The 26,433-nt window shown below is 42.2% G+C and overlaps 1 protein-coding gene across 3 annotated transcripts in view; it reads left to right on the top strand.

Annotated features, from left to right (window-relative positions):
* Positions 1–24,013, top strand: part of PDZRN4 (PDZ domain containing ring finger 4) — a 282,662-nt gene extending 258,649 nt beyond the window's left edge. For all 3 annotated transcript variants that reach the window (XM_075059118.1, XM_075059115.1, XM_075059116.1), the window contains 5 exons: positions 5,710–5,808; positions 7,972–8,034; positions 11,386–11,487; positions 14,927–15,043; positions 21,855–24,013. In XM_075059118.1, the coding sequence (XP_074915219.1) occupies positions 5,710–5,808; positions 7,972–8,034; positions 11,386–11,487; positions 14,927–15,043; positions 21,855–23,381 (1,908 nt within the window). In that variant the 3' untranslated portion in view covers positions 23,382–24,013. The remainder of the gene's footprint in view (positions 1–5,709; positions 5,809–7,971; positions 8,035–11,385; positions 11,488–14,926; positions 15,044–21,854) is intronic.
* Positions 24,014–26,433: the final 2,420 nt, after the last annotated feature.

The raw sequence follows: 26,433 nt of genomic DNA, 5'->3' as shown, positions 1-26,433 counted from the left end.
AAGGTGACTGCACCAAAGCAGTTACAATTGAACAGGGAATAGGGACTTAATGGCAGAAAACTTCTGGAAACCTGCTAGAAAAATGTCTTATGAGGCAATATCTCACTGATTTTTTTCAAAATTATGATAAATTTGAGAAGGTAGAGAAATTTCCCTTCCTCACTATAGAGCATCATCCAGGGAAGAATCTCAACCATATCCTCAGTAATGTAAAATAAACCCAGTAATTTTTCAAAAAATTTACAATTCTTGATCTTGCGACCAGTTACTTGTATCAATAAGTTCATCCTCTGTCATTTGTGATGGTAACCTTTTTTTAAGGTTTCCTTATTAAAGGCTTCCATTCTGGAAAAGGGGTGGCGTGTTTCTGTACACAAATAAATTGCAAAGGGGATCAGCCAGTTTCCTTGTCAGCACAGTCTCAAGAGACTCCCAGTCCTAAGACGACACGTTTGGACATGAGGTAGCCAAGTGTAGAGTTTACCTTTGTCATGCTATAGAATGATGTTGAATAATTGATTAACTTTTATTAGTTATACTGGTCTACATTACATACAGAAAACTAGTTTTATTGCATTTCACAGCTAGTAAGTCATGAGTTGACAAAAATGAAAAATGGACATAGAATGAGCCAAGACAATGTTATAGTGTCCAGCAACTGGACTGTAAACCCTTTAGAGCTGGGGCAGTGTTTTTCTCCTTAAACCTCCATTGCACTAGAGCAGCCCAAGAGTTACAGTTCCGTGGAAAGAATTCAATCAATGTCTTCGCTAATTCTGTGAATATAGTAGGTCAAATTCAAAAAAATAGTATTATCATCACAGAGACCATCAGGGATTTCCCGAACCTGCTTATTCCCTGGCAATTCCCAGGCAAGGGACACATCAGATCTCAAGTTTATTTTGAGTTTCAAAGCCACCCAGTTGCCTTCAAATACTGGGAGTTCTTGTATGGGCTTTGCGAGTCTCCTCCTTGGGAAGAGGGTAGCTTGCTCTTCACCCCAACTAATTTGTATTGAGCTCTAATTTCTTGTTTGCCTTATTTCCCAACAGTACAAAAATTTCTTCTCATCACCCAGAAGTTTGAGGATGCAAGACAAACAAAGGATCAGAGGATGAGGGAGAGGAAGGAGAACAAAGTGGCAGTAATAAAAAGGTTATTTCAGTAGTGCCTGCCTGTACGCATGATTCATAGGTAGTGAAGCAGTCACGTTAGTAAATAGGACTTCCTGCTTACCAGGCAGTAGTTTCTTTACAGATTTCTATAGGTGAGATAACAGGATGGTTTATAAGGTGAGAGTAGAAGGAAGGTAATGCAGAGACTGTGTGGATGCGGGCACTTAGGGAGAATGGAAATGTTTGGGGGGAAATGGAGAAAAGTGTGAGTGAGGCTGCTGTCTGTGGATATGAGTGCAGGGTCACTTAGGGAAAGAGTGAACTGAGAAGGGCTTTGAAGATAAGGACAGAAGGATTGCATTGGTGGAGAGGTGGGATGGTTCGAATGGAGGTGAGAGAGGCTGACAGGCAGTGATGAGACAGGGGCAGAGCGCAGCAGCGCTAAAATGGGTTGAAGAGCGTTGGACAGGGAGTAGCTAATCCTGACAGAGGGTGGGGGGAGGATTCAAAGGTGTGCATGGCTTGGTAGAGACCAATCGCAGAGTGGTCAACAAAGGAAAATGGGGCAGCGTAAGCTTTCCATGTGTGCAGTTATTCCAGCACAGGGTCATCACATGAATAAGTCTTGTCAACATCTTCTGGGTGCAGTGAGAGAAAACTTTACCAAGTTCCCTCTTAGGCTGTAACCTGTTTTCCAGTGTGTGGAGGGAAAACGTGAACAGTTCAGATCTCTTTTCGCCCCAAAAAACTGTTTAAGAATGGTCACCGAAGTGCTCATGGGCTGTTTTCAAACAGACCATCAGCTTTACTCTTTGTAATCTAGCTTTTAGTAGAAAGACCCACTATAACTGCAAACTGATGCAAACTCTTCCAAGGTCTCCTTTAATAGCCCTTAACCTCTTTTCAGCAATTCCGGAAAGCCAACAGCCCAGTTGATGACATTTATAATCTACTTCTCTAGCACTTGAGAGAAATGACAGTATTAACCTAGCCTTGTCTCCCCAAAGAGGTGACAGCTCCTTGTTTGGTCTTATGTCTCCTGAGGCTGACAGCCTGTAAACTGGTTTTCCATCATTGAAGCGAATGACGGCCTTTAACTGGGAGCCAGAGGCTACAGGCACTACTCCATCACTTTAGAGGATGACCGGTATAACCAGTTTTCAGTCCTTCAGGAGCACAACCTGCACCTCTTCGCTGTCTTTTCTATGTTTGAAGAGATGACCTACCTTGGAAATTTGCATCCCAGTCTTTCAAGACAGGATAGTCCTTATTCTACTTTCCACATCTGTCTTTTAACCAAATAATTTATGACAAAACACTTTAAAGTATTGTCTTCACTGTGGCAATGCACTGAATTATTGTTCTGCCCACACAAAGAAAAGAAGCAGCAAGTCAAAGATTTAGCAATTTGGCATTGAATTCTGTCACTTGGCAGCAGAAAACTCTTCGTGTTGAGAGGCGGCTGCCCCCAGAGTGCCCAAAAGAGGGGGAGGCTGTCATCTCCCAAGCTCTCTCCTCAGTCCCTCTCCTTCCACCATCTGTCTGTCAGCACACTTCATGAATCTCCAAATATTGTTTCTCACAGATTTTTAAAATGCTGAATTTTGAAGACTGTCAGTTCAGTCCCTACATGCACACACACAAAACCCAAAGAGAAGGCAACTGTATGTGTGCATGCATGTGTGTGTGCATGTGTGCATGTATCTAAAGGGATTTCAGAGAAGGAAATTACATTCTTAGAAATTTATTACTGCTGCCAAACTTATTGTTTCTTCTGTTAAAGACCAGTTGGGAAAAAAAACCACGAAAAAGTGTCTGTCGCAAAAAGCAACGTCCAATGCATTTGACCGTGATGGTCAAGGTTCTTTAGTGTCTCAGTTGCTGTTCTTCTGTTGAAGTTGTTTCAGATGTGCTTGTTATATAGAGTTAAAGTTCAGGCTTGTGGGCTTTTGCTCTGAGAGATGATTTAATATTTTATTCAAAGTGTTTTAAAATTTTCCAAAGATGTTTTGTCAACCCTGATTTGTTTGAATGTGACCAGGATGTATCATGTTTGCTGTAAAAAAAGATGATGCCGTGAGGTTAGTAGTGCAGATGTGCTGTGGGAAAAAGGCAGTTATCTGGAATGACTTCCAATGCAAAGTAAGAGACCTCATCCAACTTCTCCCTCATGCTGAATGAGATACTACTTGAGTATGTACTTGAGTCTAGGCTGAAAAGCATGAAATGTTTATTGGGCCTTCAACACTAGGTACCGCTATCTCAGTCGTAGGTATCTACAGCTTCTAGTGCCTACAGCCATGCACAGTCATCAGCCTATGCCTCGTACAGTCATTTAGGAAAGAGGTAGTCCCAAGAGGACCGAGTACAGATCTCAGCTCCAAGCTCTGTTACTGGGTGGAGAAACGAAAGCTGTGGCAACTCAAGCACTATGCGCAGCCAGGGCTGGTGTATCCCAGTCACTGGTATTTGTCATCAGCTGGTGCCCAGAGACAGCTTTAGCAATCCTCTTGGAATCCCAGGAAGGACCCTCTAGGGTCGTCCTCATTTTCCTTTGCTCTTTCATGCCCCAAATGGTTAAATTATTCTGCTCATTGAGCCAGCGCACTGAAAGGATTCAGTTTGTTTGCAGCCTGAAACATTGGTACGGCTTTGTAGCAACATTTTGAGAAAAATCATCCACAAGAACTTCAAGGTCATTCCCGATCGAAGAAATTATGTTCAGAGCAGTCCTTGGGGCCCCTGTCCAGCCTCAGCGCGGGGAGACGGGAGGTTGTGCCGGCAGGACAATGAAAGTCAATGGATTTCAGCTTGTGCACAGCTCCTCATTTGCCTTGATTTAAAGGTCCCAGTCTCAGTCCTTTATGGTGTATTTAGGCTTCCTTATAGGCCTCCAAGGGACCACAAGCTTCTTTATTCCTTAAAAGTATACCTTGTTGCTGTAATTGAAGCCGTTTTGTTACTGTAATTTCTCCCTAATATTACAGCTCTAGTCAAGTGTTCTTTCCCTCTGGAGGCATCAATTATTATGGGGTTTGAATAGGCCTCCTTCCAGTACATATACTTTTGCTCCCAATGCCAAAATCAGGTCACTGCGATTCTCTTCCCTAATAAAACATGGTCCAGTGCTTCTTCTTTCAAACCCGATATATAATGTGTACTGGCGACTATTCCACTTCTCACCACCCTATTTAAAACTCCTGCTGTATTTAAGAAAAACTAAAGAATACTACAGGTTTCATGGTATTTTCCACATTTTCTCAGTTTCCATTAAGATGTTGAATGTCCAAAGTCCAGGGAGAAGTTTAGAGGGTTTATGCAGGTACTGAACCCATGTGGATGTGAATGTTGGTGAGGGAGCAGGGGAGGAAGCCATAGCAGTGCACTTCGTGAAAGATGTTCAGCTGAAATGAAAATGGCGCGGGGTTCATCGGCTAACCCATGTGTGTGAACTGCAGGTTTTTCTGTAAGTTGTGGTATATTTTGACAGCTGGTCCCCACAAGTCAATGGGACTCAGCAGTGAGTCCTCACTGCTGTGCGCCCTGCGCCTGTTTATGGATTAATCTGCGTGACATCTCTGGGGATGGGGAGGAACAAGCTCCGTGCCACAGACTGAAAACCAAAGCGTGGGTTTGTCTCTCCTTTTTTTGCGCAGCCATGAGAAGCAGAAACTCTTAAGCTCCAAATGTCACCTGCAGAGTCCCTTTAAATACATATATCAACTAAAGTTTCCCATTTGCACCCAAGCTAATACTCTGTGTTATTGGATTTGTTGTGCTTTATTACAAGTATTTGTTTCACAGTGTTCAAACCAAGAGCAGCTTTGCATTTTAGTGAATGATTCCCCCATGAAACCCTAAAGACGCTTAACTCAGATGGGTGTATGTAGTAGTTATCGCTGCGCCATCTGCCCTAAAACTTGCACTTTTCATGAGATGCCACTGCTGGGACATCTGGCACTAAAAATATGTTTTCTGCATCATCTCACAATTGAGGAGGATGCCACGGCTGTTCAGCTCCACAGGAGATTCCTTGAAGCATCCTTCTGTTATCTAATAGCTTCTGCGATGAAGCTATGGCACTAAAATGGCCAGGGAAGGAGTTATGCTATTAAGGGAAGGCTGTGTTTTTGCTTTATGGCTTGGATTGCTGTTAGAAGGGAGTGGCACTTGTGTGATGGATTGATTGATGTGTAGCCAGTCTGTCTTATATCCTATAAATCAATAGTTGATGTGATAGTACTAAAATGCCTATGTAATATACTGTAAGTCATCTTCTATTATCCAAAAGCAAAAAACCTGCAAAATCGATGCACAGCCATATTTCTCAAAGTTTGGCATGTCTTACTGAACTGTTTCTGTATAGCTTGAACCTGCAACATACTGGGATTTCCTTCTTAATTTACAGAATATTTTCCCCCTTAAAGCTGCACACAAAACATTGTGTCTCAAGACCGGGCCATACAAGTAGGTCATACAGTATGAGTAAGTCCTACGGTATGAGTATGTCAGCGGCTTGGTGCTCCCTTGTGCTATACAATTTTTTTCCACCCTTGGCAAAAGCTACCATATGAGCCTGTGTGTTTTCTTGTAGGAGGTGGAGCTGTGCCGCATTAGCAGCCAGGAGAAGCTGGGGCTGACTGTCTGTTACAGGACTGATGATGAGGAGGACACAGGGATCTATGTCAGCGAGGTAAGGACGTGGCAATGGGGACGAGCGTGGGAGATGCTCGTGGTGGAGGGCTGAACGTGCCAGGGAACGTAAGAGCAAGTGCTCTGAGACCAGAGTGTGGAAGTGTCGGCTGTCAGCCAGCACGTGTCACTTTCAATTCGTTTAGATTATCAGTTTAAATTACGTTGCCCAAGTAGTGTAATTATTACTAGTGAGCTTCTTTAATGTGAATGCTTTTAACTACAACTTCATAGTTAGGGAAGTACAAAGCAGTCTGAGCATGGTCTGCATTTTGAAAGCAGTCTGCCCTTATGATAGAAATCAGGCAGAGTTTTTAAGGAGAAAAGCACCTTCTCCACACCCTGCTTGCATTCCCCCCCGCCACAGCCTCGGTAATCATAACAGTGGATACTCATTATTTTACTACTTGTGGTTTTGTTACAGTTGTGGTACACACCGACATACCACAGGTGGGTGGAGAGAGTAGCTTGGGAGAGGAATATGTTGGAAAGGCTAACAATATTTTTTGCCAGACAAAAAACAGAATACCGGATGCTGAGATGGGATGAACCCTTAGGTTTTCATTGGCTTCACCAGCAAAACATGGCATCCAGCACATATCACAGGTTCAGCCCACAAGACTTCCAGGAACACTAGCTCCCTTTCAGTCTCCAGCCACTCAAAGAGGGTTGTTTTTCTGGGTAAAGCGAACTCTTGTGAGTCCAAGGTCACTGGTGATTGTTCTGCATGAACTGCGTTTCCAATTTCTCACTTTTGTGACACATTGAACCAAATTTGGACATTAGGAAAAGGTTGTTCGCTGAGAGGGTGGTCGGTCACTGGAACAGGCTCCCCAGGGAAGCGGTCACGGCACCAAGCCTGTCAGGGTTCAAGGAGCATCTGGATGATGCTCTTAGTCATATGGCTTAGTTTTAGGTAGTCCTATGAGGAGCAGGGAGTTGGACTCCATGATCCTGCCAACTTGAGATATTCTATGATTCTGTGATTCTAAATTCTGAGCGAAGCTCATGGACAGAGGCAATCAGTAGAGAGAATTCTCCTACATACAAGTGAACGGGGATGAAGGCAAGTTTGCAGGTTCGAAGGCCAGCAGCAATGTCAAAGAAGCAGAAAAGCACAGCCTTGGAACAAGAGTGAGGAATTAATATAAGACTACCCAAGAATAAGTCTTCCACCAGTTGTATAAACGCTGCTGTTAAAGTCTGTTTGACCTTGTGAGGACAAAGAAAGTGCAGGAATCTCTTAATACACTCCAGGATTGTATCTGACATGTGCTGGTTTTCCTACATGGCAGAAATTTCTCAGACCTTTTAAAGTGAATGTAATTATATTGTCTTTCGTACTTGATTAAGCACTTCAGAATCATTTTTTTTTTTCTGTGACAATGCACAAGAAGGAAATAATATCTAACAGCTGTAGAGGATGTAACCTGCAAACCAAATGCTCAACACAAATGTTCGGTTTGAAAAAATAGCTTATGGCATGACGAGGCAAAATAAATGATTTAAGATAACCATCAAGTGAAAGGTGATAGATCGAATTGCCCTGCAATGAACAGTAGGTCATTGCTCAGGGATGAGCTATAGTGACTTTGATAAACTGTTAATGGAGCCCTAAACATCTATTTAGGTTAAACTAACTTAAAATTAACTGACTCAGACCAGGAAGGACATACAATACCTGTGAGTGATCTATACAATATAGATCCTTTGGGGTTTTTTGCTGTTTCCTTGCGAGCTGCAAAATTCCAGAGGAAGTAACAGATTGATAACTGAGATAATCATTTAATAGTAAATGTTTCCATGAAAGAAAAATAAACCTGCCCTTTTCCCAAAGACAGGCCCATTTGTATAGAGGTATCAACTGCTGCAGAAGCACCTCAGTCCATAGTGAACTTCCAGAGAAGAGGGAGTCTGTCATTAATTCTTAGTGCTCTGACAGCTGGAGGTTAATGCCTGACAGTGGCATGAGAAAGTATTAATCTGAAAATCATATGCTCCCAATCCTGTCTTTAGGCTTTTATCTGAAACAAGCTCATGTGATTATTTAAAGAGCTGTTGAGTTCATAAAAATGGTACTTTTACAAATTGTGCAATTGTGCAGCTGTTACCATTTCCAGTAAAAATCTTGCCATGTTCAGTTACTGGATGTTGTCCTGTGCAGGTTGATCCAAACAGCATTGCTGCCAGAGATGGCCGGATCCGTGAAGGAGACCGCATTTTGCAAGTATGTGACAATAGACTCTTCCTTAAACTCTTTCTTCAGACAAATGTGCTGTGCCGTGTTCTCTGTGGACTGTTAATGAGGGAAGGTAGTTCTCTTTGTTACTGTGATCGATGAGAAAATCCATGTCTGTCTGTTTTTTAACACAATAGCCGGGAGCTAGAGTGCGTGTACTGAAAAATGAGAATGACAAACTCGTTCTGGCTCATGCCCTTATGTCCCATGTCTTTTTTTGCCATATTTATTAGCAAATCTCATTTCCCCTATGTTCATCTCAGTGTCAAATTCTAAACAGGGACTCTGCAGACATAAATATGGGTGTCAGAGACTTGCTGATCATTCGCTGATCGCATAAATTTGGGTAAAACTCACTTGTGCTGAGCATATATGGTAAGAGTTTTCATACAAAAAATGTGCTGTTAGTGAAGGATGATATTGAACATACTTGAGGAGGGGGTTCATTAGGCTTGTGTTAATATTTTCTTTCCTCCACCAATAAAACATTGGTTTTCTGAGTTCCTTTTCTAATCCACCATCTTGGCTTCTTTTTCTCCCTTTGTTTCTATTGATCTGCTCATTTAAAGAGCTGCCCCACAGATAGGTTTGTGTGATACAGCATAGCCCCTGTGGGTACGGGTGGCCGGCTGCTGGCTCGGGAGGAGGGCAGCGTACCTCTACAACGAGGGAAGGAGCTAGAAGAGCAGTGGTTTTCCATTTTCAATTGGCAGTGAATAGCACATTTTTTGCCCTAGTGACAAAATCGCAAAACAGCTACCAAAAATCAGTAGATTGGAAACTCTTTGCTGTACTGTAGCATTTTAGTTTTTGTACCCAGTTGATGACCCTTGCATTTTAACCTTTTCTCACTGGAGCCCCAGAAGTAGCTCCTGGTGATGACAGGTTGCTTTTCTGTAACACATTCCATAATTGCCCTTCATTAATTTAGGCACATGAGCTTTCACGTTGTCACAAGATCAGCCTGTTCTTTCCCTCCAGTATTTTCATTTCTGCAGGAAATGTCTTTGCTGAAACGTGTACCTGTATCTCTTACCCTGCATCAGCTTTAGGAGTCTAACTAACACAACAGGATCTACGAGCTGGCTTACCAAGTGGCCCATCGTTTGGAGGGGAAATAATAAGTTACATTTTAATGTCAGGGCTCACTCAGGGGCTGCTGGTTTATTCTCTGTGTGGTTGGGAACGTGAAAACCTTCACAGGACGGATGGTGTTCCCCCCCCAGAAGACACGGACGCCACGGTGCAAGGGCGGTGAGCTCCTTGGTGGTACTGGGAGTGATGGGACCACATCGTGGGGTGCGGCTAGGAGAGGAAAAGTCAGTGCGCTGCCTTCTGCGTCTTTCTGTAAAATACCTACTGAAGAAAGCAAAGAGGACATAACGACATTTTTAACTTTCAAAAATCAGAAAAAGCACTAGTTTATTTGATGGAGTAGAAACAACTTTCATTCCTACTCTGTGCGTTTCAAAATAAGGAAATAGAGGGTAGGTCCATTTTCTGCTCCTTTCCTTGCTTTCCAAAATTTCTGGGTGAAGTGGAGAGCCAACAGCAGTTCAGACAAATGTTCTCCAGTTCCTAATGAAATTCATTTCGATTGTGAGTAAAGACTCGAGGGGCGAGAGAAAAGCATAGGTAATTCTGCCGTCCTTTTGTAGACTGGAGCATTACTTTAATGTCAGTGCTGATATATAGCTATGAGTTTGATCATTAAAGTTAACACCCAGAGAGTTATGTGGGGTTTACTTTCATATCTGAAAACACATTGACCCTCTATCTGCTCTTATTGATGAGATAACTCAGAGAAATAGAAGGTGACAGTGCCATTACGGGGGGATTACTCTGAGGCTGGGTGAGAGCCAGATCCTTGAGCATGGGGACGTTTTCTGTGGGTGGCGGATGGCATTGGTTAAGGCTGGGAGGGACGCGCTGCTTTGTGTATTTCTCACAAAATTATGGCAGATTTCCTCACGTTTTTTGAGGCTGAAACTGTCCCCTTCTCATTCTCACAAACCTCACGCCTCTTACTTTCACAGTCCCCTTAAGCACCTGAAAACAGCCTGAGTATTTTACATGAAATGTTACAAAGTCAAGGGAAAGGTTTGATAAGGACGGTGCCTAAACTCCTGCTGTTTTTAACCGCGAACCTCCAGGCTGACGAGTGCTGCCCGTGGGAGCGAGATGCCGTGGGGCGGGCTGAAGTCTCTGCTTTTCGGGTTAGGGCAGCTCTGCGTTATCAAATGGTCCTCTGGTCTCCCACAGACCACTGCTGTCCCTTAATGTAAGCTTTGAAGGGTCTCAGGCGTTTTACTTATTGCTGGTTAGATAATGAGGGTACACACTGGGCTGTTCTTTGATCTGAATTAAAGCTGTGTTTTCGAGTCAAGGCTTTCAGGCCAAACATACGTGGAGAAATGCAACTTTCTCTTTACTTTTCAATCAATCAGGAAGTTCTCACTGCTTTGAAATCAAACCCTTACAAGATTTTATTTCCCCCAAATATTCAGATCCCTCTGTCTTCCAGTTTTGTTTTCACCCATTTTCAAATAGACCAAGTTCTTTTTGTTGTTGCTACAATAAGAATAATCCACTTCTTGTGCTGTGAACTGGACAAAACCAAATACGTATGGAAAATAAGATTTCTATTTGATTCCCTCAGTAAAAGGGTTTGGACAATGCAAAAAGTGTTTGTTACCATGTAGTCATGGACATGGCTGTTTTAATGAGGTGACAGATAGGAGGAAGGTAGCGAGAAAAGCACATTCGCATTGGAGAACCACTTTTATTTTGATAAGGGGGATACATATGTTTTGTGTGGTTCTGGATACTAAGCTGTCCACACAAATATGAAATGATTAAATGGAGCGGCAATAAGCAGTGGCCTGTAAGTATTGCCTGGTGAGAGATAATACTGTAGCTCTCTAATTGGCTCACTACCAGCATCCAGTGTGACTGATTTCATCTGCAGCATTACCAGTCTTGCTTCCACCAGCACTATTATCTCGGAGTGACACTTCCATTACTCTGAACGGAGAAAGATGAACGTCACCTGTCAAGGGCTGGTTAATTGTGTTGCTAGATGTATGTTACCAGGGCGCAGGTTGGACATTTATGAACATAACTGCTTCCTCTGATGTCCACCATCCTTCAACGATCGATACAGCTCTTACAGTAAGCGCATAATTGAGTGAAGGCACTTACCACTGAGGGGCTGAAGATGAGCCCGTTGCGCGAGTTTCATTGTCCATACATTCAGCACAAATGAGCTGATATCTGCCCTTTATTGTGTGTTGCTTTGTGGAAATAGAAACTAATGTGCCACTTTCATTTGTTTTCTAGATAAATGGCCAAGATGTCCAGAATCGGGAAGAGGCAGTGGCATTGCTCTCCAGCGAAGAATGCAAGAAAATTGTGTTGCTGGTCGCAAGACCGGAGATGCAGGTTAGACTAAATAGGTGCACTGAGCCAGAACCTGGGTTATACTGTACATTCACTGTCACTGTAAGTAATGAACTGCTGAGAAATAGGAATGTCAAAGTTCTTGACAAAAGGAGGAAACAGATAATTGCTGAGCTTTGACCCTGTTTAACCAACAAAGAAAATAACATGGTGTTACTAGGGCTTGTTTTCCCCAAACTAAGCAGTTCCTTTCCAGCAGGCAGAGTAAGCAGGTATACAAATCAGGCTGGCAGCACTAATATGACATTAGTAAAATATGAAGTAAAACTTGAAAACTATGTATTACTCGTTAGATGGTTCTTATTTGTTCTGGGGGTAAATTTCCTGTACTTACCTCACTCATTTATAGGAACTTACACAAAGCTGTAGTTGGCCATCAGTGATGTCTCTTTTTATCCTGTGCACTTATAAGCGGGCATGTAAACTATTCATTTCTGTACCAATTATGAGACTTTCACTACAATACCATTCAGCAAACCTGGATCTAATTGTTTTCAAAGCACCTTGGTCACAAAAATGTGCTTGTATCTTGGGAGGTGCATTTTCAAAAGCTTTTAGAAACATTTCTATGGTTTTAAACATAAAACGATGCCAATGCCAAGAATCTTGCCATGCCAAGAATTTTTTATATCATTGCAGGGGGCATATGTTAGGTTGATCATCTGACTAAAGGAAAGGTAGAGTGGAAGGAGAATACCGTTTGCACTTCCCTTTATTTTCTGTTTATAGGCCATTGCAAAGCAAAAGACAATATATTGTCACTGTTCTCTCCATCTGCCAACAATTCAGAGTTGGTTATGTTGCCATTTGTCTCTCGTGCTATTGATCTCATATTCTCAGTCTCGCTAGCTGCATGCTTTGTATAAATTAAATTGAGTAAGTGTAATTCAGTGCCACTTGGAATCTCTACTTGCATACGGTAGTTATAAACGAATCACAATTTCAGCATTCATTTCCTTTATGTTTTTCAGGAATCTAAACATTTTCCATAAAACTGGTGACACAGTACAGCAAAAAAAGCCATGCGTCAGTTTGTATTGCAAAATTGTAGCCCTCACTGGAAGTTGCAGAAGTTTTGAAAGAGTTGTTTCAATATTATTCTTAGTATTTTTCACTAGGATTTTGTTTTTCAGTAGGGAACAGAAACCCACCCACTTACAAAATACATGCCCAGGGGAAAGTTCATTCCCTGTATTTGTTTAGACTGGTCAACATGAAAAAGTTACATCAATGTCACATAAGGGATTCCTTGACTGTACCAATATAGCTTCCCATGTGGATGCTCCTTTCACATTATAAAAATGTGTTTTGATTTGGATTGGGGCTTTGGTGTTGGTTTTTTTGTTTATGTGTTTTAAGAACATATCCGTACAAAACTGAAGAAAAAGCCATACTATGTCAGAAACCAGGCTGTCCACAAACTGGTTTCTGCTAGTTGTGTTGCTTTGACTCTGGTAAAAGACAGCAGGATTAAGCAGGCTTTTATTTCCAGATAGAAAATGGTAATGGCAGTATTGCAATCTTGAAGGGTGACTGCTGAGCACATTCATTTGGTAACAGGGAAGAAAACCTTCTCTGACCATTTATTTGCGCAGTGAATACCGATGAATAATTAAGTTTTGAAACAGAGCACCGGAGGAGCACACAGCCTTTGTTTAATTGTAAACAAATGGCACAGGCATGTGCGTTCATATGCGTGTATGTGCACACAGTGTATGTAGTGCACATGTATACTAAGCCATATACTATTTTTATTCTGAAAGCTGTAACAGAAGCATTCCCATTAGTTAGGTACTGGGTCTGCCACAATCAAAGCAGAAGATTCGCCCAAGTGAGATTCATCTTCCATCCTTCAACTTTGTTAATCTCTGCAATTTCCTGAAATGAGGGAAATTCAACGCATCCTTTATGGTAGAGGAAGGCTGTGTTTGTGCTTTCCTTGGGAAAAAAAAAGCAAACAAGACAAGTAAACAAAACTAGTGGCCGGTACCAGATGTTTCAGAGAATGGTTTGAAAGTCCCATTAAGGACAAACATAAAAATTACATGTCCTCAAGAAAAAAAGCCTCCTTCTAATCCCAAACTGTTAGAGGCTGGCTTTGCCAAGGGAAATGGCAAAAGGCTTAATGTTCTTTATAAGAGGAAAGAGTTCATTGGCACGGGCAAAAACCCATCAGAGCTTGTGAAGGAAACAGTGGTTTCCTGCCAGTATTCAGTCAGAAGTGCCACAGAGCATCAATCCCTCCTTGTGCAGCTTTGAACTACTACCTGCTGGTTTGGTGTAACTTTTCTGACCAGCATCTGTGGCCAGAGCTCTCCTGGCTTTGAGGCAGCGGTGCTTCTGCTGGTGGTGTTGGCCTGCGTCACATTGCTCTTGCTGTCTTGGGACATGAATAGTTGGCATTCTTGTAACTGTCTAATGCTGAGACTTTTACCTTTTAGCATCTTTTTGTCAGCTTCTTCCTCTGGTTCCTTCACCAGCAACCAAACAATCAGTGTTTCCTTCTGACACGATCTCGTCGTTATAGCCAGGAGCGCCACTGACCAATATTTTCCTTTTCGACGCAGCGTGCTATCCGGCAAGAGATTACAGATACAAATGGATGTGTGCCACGTGCACGCATGTGCGCAATGAACAAAATGGGAAGAATAGCGTTTTAGGCCGGGGTGCCTGTTTTATCAGTTTAGAAAGATGTGAAGGGTGCAAAGTGGGTGCGGGAAGAGGATATACTCACTTGACAGAAAACGTAGCATCCCCTCCTGTCCTTTTGCAACACTGTCTTCACCAAATGTCAGAGCATTATTTTACACTTGGGGGAAAAAAAACCCAAACAAACAGATAAGCCTTGCTTCCAGGCACACCGCGAGAACAAAAATAACCTCCCTTCAAGTCACCGCATCTTTCTGTCACCCTACTCTGTTTGTTTGTTTACCTGGAAGATCAATGGGAAAACGGTGACAGAAACACAACATAAGGTTTCTATTGAGGTGGCGGCAGCAGGGCACAGCGCTGGGACAGAGGTTGTTAGAGGAAAGAGCCCGGTTGCCTCCTGGCCCTATTAGTAACGTCGCGGCTCTTTCAGCGCGAGGGCTCTCGGCAGTAATGAACATGACAGCTTCAGGGTTATGCGCGGTGCCTTTCATACCTTTTGAAAGGAAATAATGTCTGTGCTGTGCAGTCTCCTTCATTACGAGAGAAAATCAGTCATACTGTTTCAAGAAAGGATAAAAGGCATAAGAGTCCCATTTTTTTTATCCTTCTTTTTCTTCTTCTCTTTTTGAGACATGAACTCCTACCGCCTGGCTTTCTGAAGAGAATCATTAGGATAAAAAGAACTAGTCAAGCATTGCCATTTGGGTTTACCCTGTTTTAGCATGTGTCCTTGCTAACATAATATAATGTACTAATGTATTCTTTGCAGCTGGAGGAAGGGTGGCTGGATGATGAAAGGAATGAATTCTTAGAGGAGTTAAACTTGGAAATGTTGGAAGAGCAGCATAATGAAGCGATGCAGTACACAGCGAATGAGGTGGAGCAGGTAGGACTGCTACTAAACGCATCATTTGAAATTTTGCTAGGTATACTTTTTTATTAAGAGAGAAAAAAATGGTACGCTGTAAAATGGAGTCAAAGGCTTTGGTAGAATTCTTTCTTTAAAATGCTGTGAACTCTGGCACACTGTAGGTAAGGAAAAGGAGAACAATAGATGCTTAGGTCCAGTATGACAAGACAGCAAACAATTTAGGAGGCTATGATAAGTGATTTCTCATTTTCCCTGAACTCTCAGAATAATATTGCTTTCCTTTTTTAATTCTGAAGTGTTTGGCGTTTATGTTGTTATATTTTATTTCAAGGTCGTTTTCTCAATGAATTGCATCAGTGTAGCACCCAGAGCTCCAAGCTGGGATAGGTGCCCCTCTTGTTGTGTGCATGCGAAGTATGAACCAGCCCTTGCAGCAGAGAGCTTGCAAAACAAGATGGAAGAGATGTTTAAAATAAACAACAGGTGTTTTGGTAATACAAGTGTATTTTTCTTATACCGACAGCACACAGCTCCGCATTTGTTTTGTTAATGGAGACAAATAAGCATATTGTTAGCATAGTCTCAGCTTGCTGCTATCCCGACTTCTACCTGCCCATATGTGCTGTAAGCTGTGTGACTGTGGCAAAGAGGCAGGCGCACCCCCAGCCATACAGTTTCATCAAGGGACGGGTCTTCTCAGTTGTACTTCATTGTGGAAGGTGTAAGTGACCTTATCCACTCCTGGATCAGATGATCTGTCGGCATGCACACCTGTGCACAGCCAAAGAAATAAAATCCAGCTCCATCTCCTGGCTTCTGCATATATGCAGCTGGGGAGAAACTGGTTTTCCACCCATAGAAATCTGTGATTTACAATTTTTTCCCCATTCTGAACTGCTCGAAAGCAGAGCCTGAGGCATTTTTCTTTGAAGAAAAGAGGGGGAGAAAGCCTGTGCGAGCCTTCCTTCTTCTGGAAACCTGGGAGCTTATTTGGCTAACGGGAGACCTGGCTTCAAGTGCCTCACCGCTTGGTCCACATTGGGGGCCTGAACGTGCATCTAGCCTCTTTGCTCCCCACCTCCCCTCCAGCCTCGGGGCTGGGCTGTCGACTAGGTGATAGCTCCTATTAAAGCTCTTCACTGTACATAAATTAAGTATTCATTGGGACAGAGACACTGACAGAATAATTAAGTCAATTATCTGGAATATGATAGATCGGATTACAAATCCTTGATCTTATAAGCATTTAGTTATTTCCACAATGTGAAATAACTGCAGGGTCAGAGGTGAAGGAGGCCTTGCAACAGGATTTATAGTAGCCTTTTAGTTATGACCCTCTTTTCCAGGCAGTGAGCCAAGCCTCAGTTTCCCAGGTTAAATATGCCAACTGCTGCACTGCTAGCTACTTTGAACTGATATTTGGCATCTTGTTTATTTTTTTGACCACAAATTTTATCTTGGATAGCAAAAGATTTCCTGTCAGAAAGAACACTTGTTCTTTGCAAAGCAATTCCCTTTGCACACTGACATTTTTGCACAAACACCCACTTCTGGTAGAAATTCTTGAGCGGGTCTATCCACAAACCCCTACTAGCCCCTCACACGACGGGTTGGGACCTCTGAAATCACTTCACAGTTGTGACCTTCCACTCCCAAGTTCTTGACACACTTTGGCTTTTTCACTGAATTTGGGTTGTGGAGAATGTTAATTATTGAACAGTGATGGTCTGTGAAGTGATTTCACAGAACCCATTGAGATTGTTTATTCCCCACTGGGATTTTATACTATGGATAATTTTTTTTTTCCCCTACTGAAATTTTATATTACTGTAGAAGAGAGCTACACTTGAAAAAATTATGGTCACTTGTGCTCTGTCAATGTCTGACGCTGGGTTGCGTGAAGTAATTCTAGGACAGCCAGACATTTCTTTGCCCTTCTGATGAGTAATCGAATCAACCAAATGCAGCTTGGTGTGTAATGGGGCGTCAGTAATTTGTGACAGCTGCTGTCTCTCTAGACTCTATGTAGTGACTCGGCAAGTTGGAAAACTGGTTCTTTACTCCTTGTTAGGCTGGGAAACCTAGCAGTTTCCTGAGGTGAATCACATAATCCTTTGGAGCAATGAAACCACTCTCATTGCAGCTGCCAGTGACCAAGCTGAGTATCTTCAAGCTCCCCGGTTGGCCGTGGAGATTGCACTCCAACGCCAGCCTTGATTTTTGTGAACCAAAACACAGTCCTTTGGCTTCATAATCATCTGTCATCATGAATCTTGTGAGCTGCAGGATTGAATGCACACTGTAGCAGGATATCCTTCCAAATATGAGTCTGTTTTACAGAATGCCATTTTAACATTTAGTGTGAGCTGTCACAGAAAAAATTGGTACAGTTTGTAATAGAAGAATCAAGTAGATAGTCATGTCTTTTCTGTATGTTTTTGAGCCACTCTATAGAATTCAATCAAGAATTGTATCTTCTCTGTATAGAATAGTCCAATAAACCTCGAGGAAAGATGTAATTCTCCATTTTTTAGAACTCATTGTATTCCTTCCCCTTTACAACTTTGTGGTTCATTGTGCAGCAGAGATAACTTTCAGACAAATACCATACATTTGCCATGCAGAAATTCTTTTTGGTATCATGGAATATATCAAAACCTATTAAGAAGAGAAAGAATTGGATAAAAAAATTTCATTCTAGTTCATTCAAAGCTGAAGTACAGTGAAAATACCTGGGGGAAATTCTTTTTTGAGAGAGGCCTGTTTTAAAAGAACAGCATTGTTTGCAGAAGAGCATGTTCCCTTTTAGTGCACCAGTGAAATCAATCCCAATCTTCCCTCATGGCTGGAATACCTCATGGTTAGCCTGCCACTGGAGATTCCTCTCTCTGTGGCCAGTCGCCCTCTCGCTGTCAGAGACTGACCGGAGAGCCCAGCGGCTCTGTTTATTAAACCCTTTGACTGAATCTCACTGCCTTCAGACTTTAGTAGCAGTCTGGGTTTTGCGTCCCAATATACATTGTAAGTTGTAAAATGAGAATAGAACAGTGCCTGAATTCCTCCAAGATTAGCCACTTTATAGGCATCAATGCTTGCTGGAGCTGAAATGCAGAATCTTTTGAGGTTCATTTATTGCTTGATTGTACGCACCGCCAGGTTCGCCTTCTCATTATCTGAGTTCTCACTGCAAAGATGAGGCCTAAGGAGCCCTTTGGTATTTGAAACAGAAGTAATTGTAGAAGAGATTGACAACATACGTTTGAAAACAAACACTTTGTTTGGAATAGATAATAGATAACACTGACAAAAGCAACGCACTGACAATGGAGACTATCTCTTGTTTTTCAGAAGGGACTTAACCTGGAATTAGGCTTGCTACCTTTCAAAATAAAATTAAAACAATCTCATGCTGTAAAAGACTGCTCAGTCTACACACGTTTAGGAGCTCTGGCAAGCATGACAAGTCCAGGACAGAAATGCCACGGGCTACCTTACTTGAATCACAGTTGATTTTTTAAAAAATGTATCTCAAAAACATGCAGTACAATAAATATCTGTATTACTTTCCATTTTCTTAATTGAACTAGCTGCAAATATCCACATACTGAGGAAAGATTTAATGTGATATGGATGTCTGCTCTAGGTTGAGAAGAATCTGATTCTACAGGGACTTGTTTCTTCCTGACAGGGAGGGGAACCCAAAGTGACTACCTGACATTCAGGTGCCTGTACTATAGACACTTATATTTGGTCAAATCAATCCCACTCATCTGATTTCTGCTAGGCTGGAAAGATGGAGTTTGCTTTGTTTACAACTTCTGTGTGTGTGTATTAATTATGGATAGTGTAACTTGAGTAGATGGCAGCGTATTATTTTCACTCAGTCTAAATTAAGTGGAAGTTGAAGGAGCAAAGTTTAAATTGTTGATAAAAGCGGTGTGGAAAACAAGAGCCACTAATTCTGAAAGTGTTGATTGCATGGGCCTGAACCATAAAGTCTGCTTCTAACACCTATACAAATAGATACATGAAGGGATTTTTCCACAAGTGCTCAAATATATGCCTTGGTAGCGTGGCATGGTGCTGGAGACATCAGAGGAAGCTTCTGTAAGCTGTATGACTGTGCTAACCCATCATGGATAAGCCACCCTCTTTAGGGGGTTAGGATGGACAGAAGTTGTGCTATGTCATCACCCTCAGGGTCAGAGAGCAGATCCTGGCCCTCCTCGTTTGCTAGTGTGAATGGAGCCCTACCTTTGGGACAGGCACCCAAATTCCTGGCTGTTCTGCAGCACGGTCCTCCCAGTGTCTGGTGGAGATGTTCTCCTTCGTGTCAGTAGTAAATATTTCCCGGAGCAGTAAGAAACATGGGTTGCACAGTTCAGTCGCTGGGGTGCAGTCTAGGTGACCCAAACTGGAGCCACTTCTCTGCTGAAAGGTTTGGGGGCAGAGGAGTTCGATACAAGCTGGAGGAGCTCCAAAGCAGGTGAGAGAAGGGACCAGAATAGCTTATGTAGTGGCACTCACCTGGAGGAGGTAAAACTAGAAAAATATGAAATGAAACCTAAATTTCCAGCATTCCTGTGAATGCCCTGGCTGCTTGGCTGGTTGGGGTCCTCTTCTTTCTGGTTACTCTTGGTTTGCATGAAGAATTCTCTAGACATTGGGGTTTTTCTTCAGTGTAAAATATGACATTTCAGAACTCTTAAAAAACAGGCGATGTGGAAAAACATTGCATTCCCACTGCTTCTCCAGCTACTCCTGAAAACAGAACTAAAGTGTTGCAGCCACTTTGGAAAAATGTAACAAGAGCCTTAATAAAAAAATCTTCCAATATACTTTATACACCTTCACAGCAATGCATAAGCTGAGGAAACAAAGAATAGATGAATGATAATTATAGAACAATTCTACAATAGTTAGTTATTTAGAGTGTAATTGGTATTACCCTTCATATTGCTTTTTCCTGTGACAACAAGACACCATTGTTTTTTAGGTGGATAAGTAGAAAGATCTGAGAGGATCTTACATGGGGAAAATACATACCACTGAATTTTTAAAACTTGCAGAATTTTCATGAAAGTCTGCCTTTGTCCCTTGCAGTTTCAAAATCTAGTTTCTAGGAAATTCTGACCCTACAACATCAAGAAACATTGAACCTTTGCATGATCCCTTGGATAACACTGAATACATTCTGTCCTATGGCATTTAAATTCAAGGGGAGAGTTTCTCCCCATTTGGGGAGAGTGAGAGATAGTAATTGGCACATTGCCCTTGTGGCTGCCAAAGCTATCTGAGAATTATGCATTTATTGTGCATTTTGTTATCAACTGCACTTTGTATGTGCAAAAGGATGAGCGTAAAATGTATGCTACAATTTTAAAGAGAAGATTTTCTTTGCAGGTCTTGTCTGACAACAAATTGCTAAAACATCTTTTCAGAATTTTTTAACTGGTCTTGTCACAGACACTGAATTCTCCTGGTGGTGTGTTTCTTTCAATATTTATTTTATTCCACTATTATATTGCATTTGGGGGGTGAAGGTTATTTTTGGTTTTCTGAGACTAGGCCATTATTTTTTTCCTAACAATTGAAGAGAGGAAACCAGATGAAGGGGGTGTGATCATGAGGTGCACATGAAGAGAGGAGAAAGGATGAGATAGGAGACACTTTTTCATCCTGTTTTACTGTCTGTCAAAGCAGAGAACAAGGGAATTATGACAGTGGCCTCTTTGAGTTTGTTTCCTTTCACTGGGTGCACTGTACCTTTTTTCTCCCTTGATTATTACCACCATTATACATAATTATGCAATTATACCTCCTAAAAGAGAAACGGCCTTTGGTTGGTACTAGGTACACTTAGGTATTTGGCTAACAGGCCATATAAATTGCACTCTGCCTCATTCTTTGCTTATCCAGTTTGAAAAATAAAAAGTGCCTGTCTCTTCAGAGAGGTATTATCTCACATTCTTTGAGAATATAAATAGGTTGGGAGTATAAATAGGTTATGTACAATGAGTGGAGTGTGAATTAAAAAACAACAGCCTAAAAGCTTGACATTATGCCCATGGCGAGCACTCAGTGTTGTTCTACACTTAATGGTAAAAGGGTAGTTTTATTTCTAAGGAACATAAACTCTAAGTAGGGAACAAAAATGGTCTCCAGGGATGCAATGGAGAGAGGTCTACTTGAGCAAAATCCTAGAATTCAAAATGAAGAGTCTTTCAGAAAAAGATGACTGAAAATAAGAAGTGTGAGAGGGGGCCGTGGAGGGTATAGTGGAGCAGGCTAGTCCTCCGCAGGCTTCAACCCTGCCCGCCTCCATGGAGCAAACAAGGAGTTCACTTGTTAAAAAAAAGCAGTACTCTTTTTGCACCCTCTTCGATGGCACTAGTCACTGTTTGATTGGCTGCTTGCTCTATTTTTTTGAAGTGATACCAGTACTGAAGCTTTTTCCCAAGTTTGAGAAGATTTCAGCTCCATCAGTCTCTGGCCATAATCCAGAATCAAAAACAGTGCACCATCTGGTGATCATTATCTTTAAGCGCTGCAAAGAGATGGCTTAGCTAGAGAGGGAAATATTTCTTTCCGGACTTTAGAAGATGTGTCACTAGTGCTGTAATTCATCTATTCCACTCGGTATGGCCACCGCAGCATGACTCTCAGAAATGTTTAAAAGCTATGAGCAGTAGGAGTGCTGTTTGGTGATCTGTTTTAATTCAGCTTAAATCAGATCCCAGCTGTTTAAGCAAAACAGAGCTGGAAAATATTCTCATGTAATACGGTCCGCATTTGATAATTGTTTTGGTTTGCTCACTTTTTTTAGCCAAAGAAACATGAAGAGGAGGATGGCACTACAGACACTGCAACTTCGTCATCCAACAATCATGAGAAGGACAGTGGGGTGGGACCTACAGATGAAAGTCTGCGTAATGACGAGAGCTCGGAGCAAGAAAACGCGCCTGAGGAGCAGAACAGCACTACCCTGCAGAGCAAACGGGAGCTGGGCCACAGCCAAGATACGTTGGGAAGCGTCGAGCTCCAGTGCAATGAAAGCTTTGTGTCTGGGGAATACATTGAATCGGATTTCATAGGAAACCCAGAGGAGGAATGTGAAAGGTTTCGGCAGCTGTTGGAACTGAAGTGCAAGATTCGAAACCACGGGGAGTATGACCTGTATTACTCGAGCAGCATGATAGAGTGCAACAGGAGAGAGCAAGATGGGGTGGAGCACGAGCTGCAGCTACTCAATGAGGAACTGAGGAACATTGAACTCGAATGTCAGAATATTATGCAAGCTCATCGGCTCCAAAAGGTGAGGGATCAGTACGGAGACATTTGGGCTTTACATGACGAAGGGTTCAGGAATTACAACACCAGCATAGATGTACAAAGAGGCAAACTGGATGACATCATGGAGCACCCTGAGAAGTCTGACAAGGACAGCTCCAGCGCCTACAACACGGCCGAAAGTTGCAGGAGCACTCCGCTGACAGTGGAGCGATCCCCCGATAACTCTCTCCAGAGGATGATCAGCATAACCAACAGGAAAAACCTGAGGAGCACGATTGCGGCTAATCAGTCATCCTCAGGACAAAGCAACAGGGAGACAACCTCAGCCAAAACCAAACCCGCTGAGCAAAACGGTGCTGCTGAGAATGCGGTGCTGGCGTCAGAAAGCAGCAAATTCACAGACCAGGAAAAGCAGAGCAGCGAGCACATTCCCTACCTGTCTCCGTATCACAGCTCTTCTTACAGGTACGGGAATATACCTGCTCATGCAAAGCATTATCAAAGCTATATGCAGCTGATCCAGCAGAAGTCTGCTGTGGAGTACGCCCAGAGCCAGCTCAGCCTGGTGAGCATGTGCAAAGACTCGCAGAAGTGCGCGGAGCCCAAGATGGAATGGAAAGTGAAAATAAGGAGTGATGGGACAAGGTACATCACAAAGAGACCAGTTCGAGACAGAATCCTGAAGGAACGTGCCTTAAAAATTAAAGAGGAGCGCAGCGGGATGACGACGGATGACGATACGATGAGCGAGATGAAGATGGGTCGCTACTGGAGCAAAGAAGAGCGGAAGCAGCATTTGGTGCGAGCTAAGGAGCAAAGGAGGCGGCGGGAGTTCATGATGAGGAGCAGGCTGGAGTGTCTGAAGGAAAGTCCGCAGAGTGGCAGCGAGGGCAAAAAGGAAATTAACATTATTGAACTGAGTCACAAAAAGATGATGAAAAAGAGAAACAAGAAAATCTTGGACAACTGGATGACAATCCAAGAACTGATGACACACGGTGCTAAATCTCCAGATGGCACAAGAGTGCACAATGCCTTTTTATCAGTTACTACTGTATGAACGCAACTTCTTTCAGAGAGTATACTACCAGTTTAGGTAGAGTACGATTGCCTCGTTCAATGTGGCATTTTTATATATTTTGTGACTGTTCATAGTTTGACCTTTTTTGTAAGCAAAATTACCTGGTAATTTTTCATTTGTTTTTCATATAACGGTACCTTCTTTATCTGGCAGTCTTTCTTTATCCTGCAATATATTCATATTATTCATTTGTAGAAAAAAAAAAAAAGAAAAAGAAAAGCAAAACAAAAAAAGTGGAGAAGCCAATTAATTTCTTAACCTAATACATAGCCTGTAAGTTAAGATCTGGATTTATTTCTCTAGTTTTCGTTTTTTCTACTTTAGTAACAATACAATACCAAACCAAAATGCTTTATACTGTATCCTTGGCTTAACAAGTTTTAACATTTTACATCTTAGATTGCATCTGTTTATAAATCATATGCCACATCCCATCGTATAGATAAGAATGACATTTTTCCAACTACACATTGTACAGTACATTTAATCTGTAAATTGCAACTGTATTTGTCCAAGTAAAGTGTAGGTGGGCAGTTCTCCTGTGTTATGTAGTGGCATTGGTCATGTAGCTGGGCAGTATGTGATAATTGTGAAGATGAAAGAGAAATAAATTATTGCTTATCTTTAAGAAAAAAAAGTCAAGAGTTCTTTGATTTAAATTGAGCATTTGCCTTTAAAGTATGAGTCATTTCACTATGCATGATATTTACAGCATATAGAGATTTCAAAAACATGGGACACAATTCTATAGACTAGTTCTTATGAATTAGCATTTCATTTTGCAGAATGTATAGCAGTGAGTGGGTCTCTCTGGCTTTTTCTTACCTGCTATTACTATTTGGTTGATTGATTCATTGATACATTACTGTGTTGTATGCTGTCAGGTAACCACTGTGGGTCCTTTACCTGGCTGAGCTTGATATTTGTTCTACACATAGAAACCATAAACAAAGCATCTCCCTAAATTGAGCCAAATCTCGTGCAAGAAAAACTAGCAGTGGCTGCCGCTGACATTTTCATAGAAGGTGAGTTAAGGAAAAATAGAGAATGAAAAGCAACTAAATGACTTAAGGTTTTAATTTTATTGTTGAGGACCATCCAAGTGTTTTAGAAGAGCCCCAGCGGGAGCTGGCTGGGGTTCAGGAGCGAGGGCAACTTGCTGTCTGGGTGCCTGATGGGTTCCTTGTCTCTCCACGCAGCAGAGGCACCTCGGCTGCCACGGGGGCATCTTCTGAGCTGCTGCTGCTGCTGGCAGTGCAGGGGTGAGTTAGGGCAAGCTGAAATGACTGCTCTTGGGCAGTCAGCGGGGTCAAAGACTTTGCCTAGACTTTGCCCATTTTTGTTGTCCCTGTGCATGACTCCCAGCAATTCCTAACTGATGTGAGTGCTTTTGATAGCAGGATTAGGTGCTGAAGTCACTTGGCATCGGGCTTTAAAAGATATGCTTAAAGATGCAGAAAGGCACATTACAGTATTTCCAAATTATCTAATCCTGGAAATCAGGCATTTGTTTTCTAACCGCTTTTGGCACCAGTAGGCATTGGCAGTGCTCTCTGCACATCCAGGCATGTAAATACTGTAAGAACACTGCTCCCCAAGTGCTTAAGAAAATTATGCCACTACAGTTCACAGTTTGATAATCAGAAAATTCTCCCCACCAGACTCAGGGAAACATCATGTTAAATCCTCGCTAAACATACAGCTGTTCATGCACAATGAAAAATACTTCCACTGTTTCCCATTAAATTAGAAAAAGTGTGGCATCCAAGGCCAGAAAGGATCACAGGGTGATACGGTATTGCTTCAAGGGGCTGTTACCAGATTGTCCCTCCAGCTGAGCCAGGGAATTGTCTTTGACCAACCCAAGTCATCTAGAAAGGTACACATTCTTCTTCTGGAGACATCAAAGCACAGAGATTTGGCTGTTTCCCTCATTGCATTCCAGTGATCACACTTGTAGAAACAGGTCTCATTCCTAATCAGACTTCAGCTGCCATCAGCTCCAGATAACAGTTACTGTTGTGCCTTTCCATTAGACACAGTGCTTACTATTTTCTTCCCATTATTAAATCATGACTCAGAGCTCATCTCAAACTATCATGACACCCAAATTCAGAGGACAACATGAATCTTCAGAAAATGTAGTATCATTATTTCATCACTGAGAAATAAAAGCAGGATAATCCATGTCTAATTAGAGAAAAGACCTAACTGGATGGGGTGGGGGAGTTAAGTAATAGAGAATAATTAGAGAAACAAATAAACAATATTTGTAGTGACAATATATTAATAGGCTGTAAATGGAAATGCATCCAAATCTGAGGAGATCTGTCAAAATCTAGGGAGAGACGAAGAGAAGACTGAGAGGCGATACAGTAATACTGCTGGTGGCACACCATGACGTGGTTTCTAGCTCGGCTCACGTCTGCCAGAGCCCAGACACCTTCTCCCTCCTTCTTCACCCCCTGGAATTGGCACATCCCTGCCTAATCCTTCATCCGGGGGATTTCCACCAGCCCATGGTTTTCTTAACCACAGTTATTAAGGGATATTTCCTTTCTTCCCTAAGCAGTCTTTGGGAGAAGGAGTGTTGTGTTGTGCCCTGATGAAATGCCTCGATCGTTCCTGCTAGCGTGGAAAACAAAGTCGCGCCCCCAGAGCAGGGCTGCGAGGCCGCCCGGGTGGTGCGGAGGGGCTGAAGGGCAGGCGAGTGTTTTACTGCTCACTGCTCTCAGCTGGTTTCTCTGCAGGGCAGGACCTGGTGTTGTGCTCCCTCATCCCAGCAGCTCTTTACCAGCGAAATCCAAGGCTGAAAGCCCACATGCCGTTTATTCCTGCATATACTTTTTTCCAAATGTCATAATTTTTAATGAGGAAAATAACATTTTAGCACCAAGGCAAATTAAAAGAGAAGAAACAAAATACATTTCATGTTGTCATAAATCCTTAAAGAAAAAAGACTTGTTTGTTGTGAGAACTATTTATTTTTTTTTCATATGAAGGAACATAAAAATAAAAATGCTTTCCAACT

This window comes from Buteo buteo, chromosome 28 (assembly GCF_964188355.1).
Source record: "Buteo buteo chromosome 28, bButBut1.hap1.1, whole genome shotgun sequence".
Taxonomy (NCBI): domain Eukaryota; kingdom Metazoa; phylum Chordata; class Aves; order Accipitriformes; family Accipitridae; genus Buteo; species Buteo buteo.
This window is presented reverse-complemented; position numbering and strand designations above follow the sequence as displayed.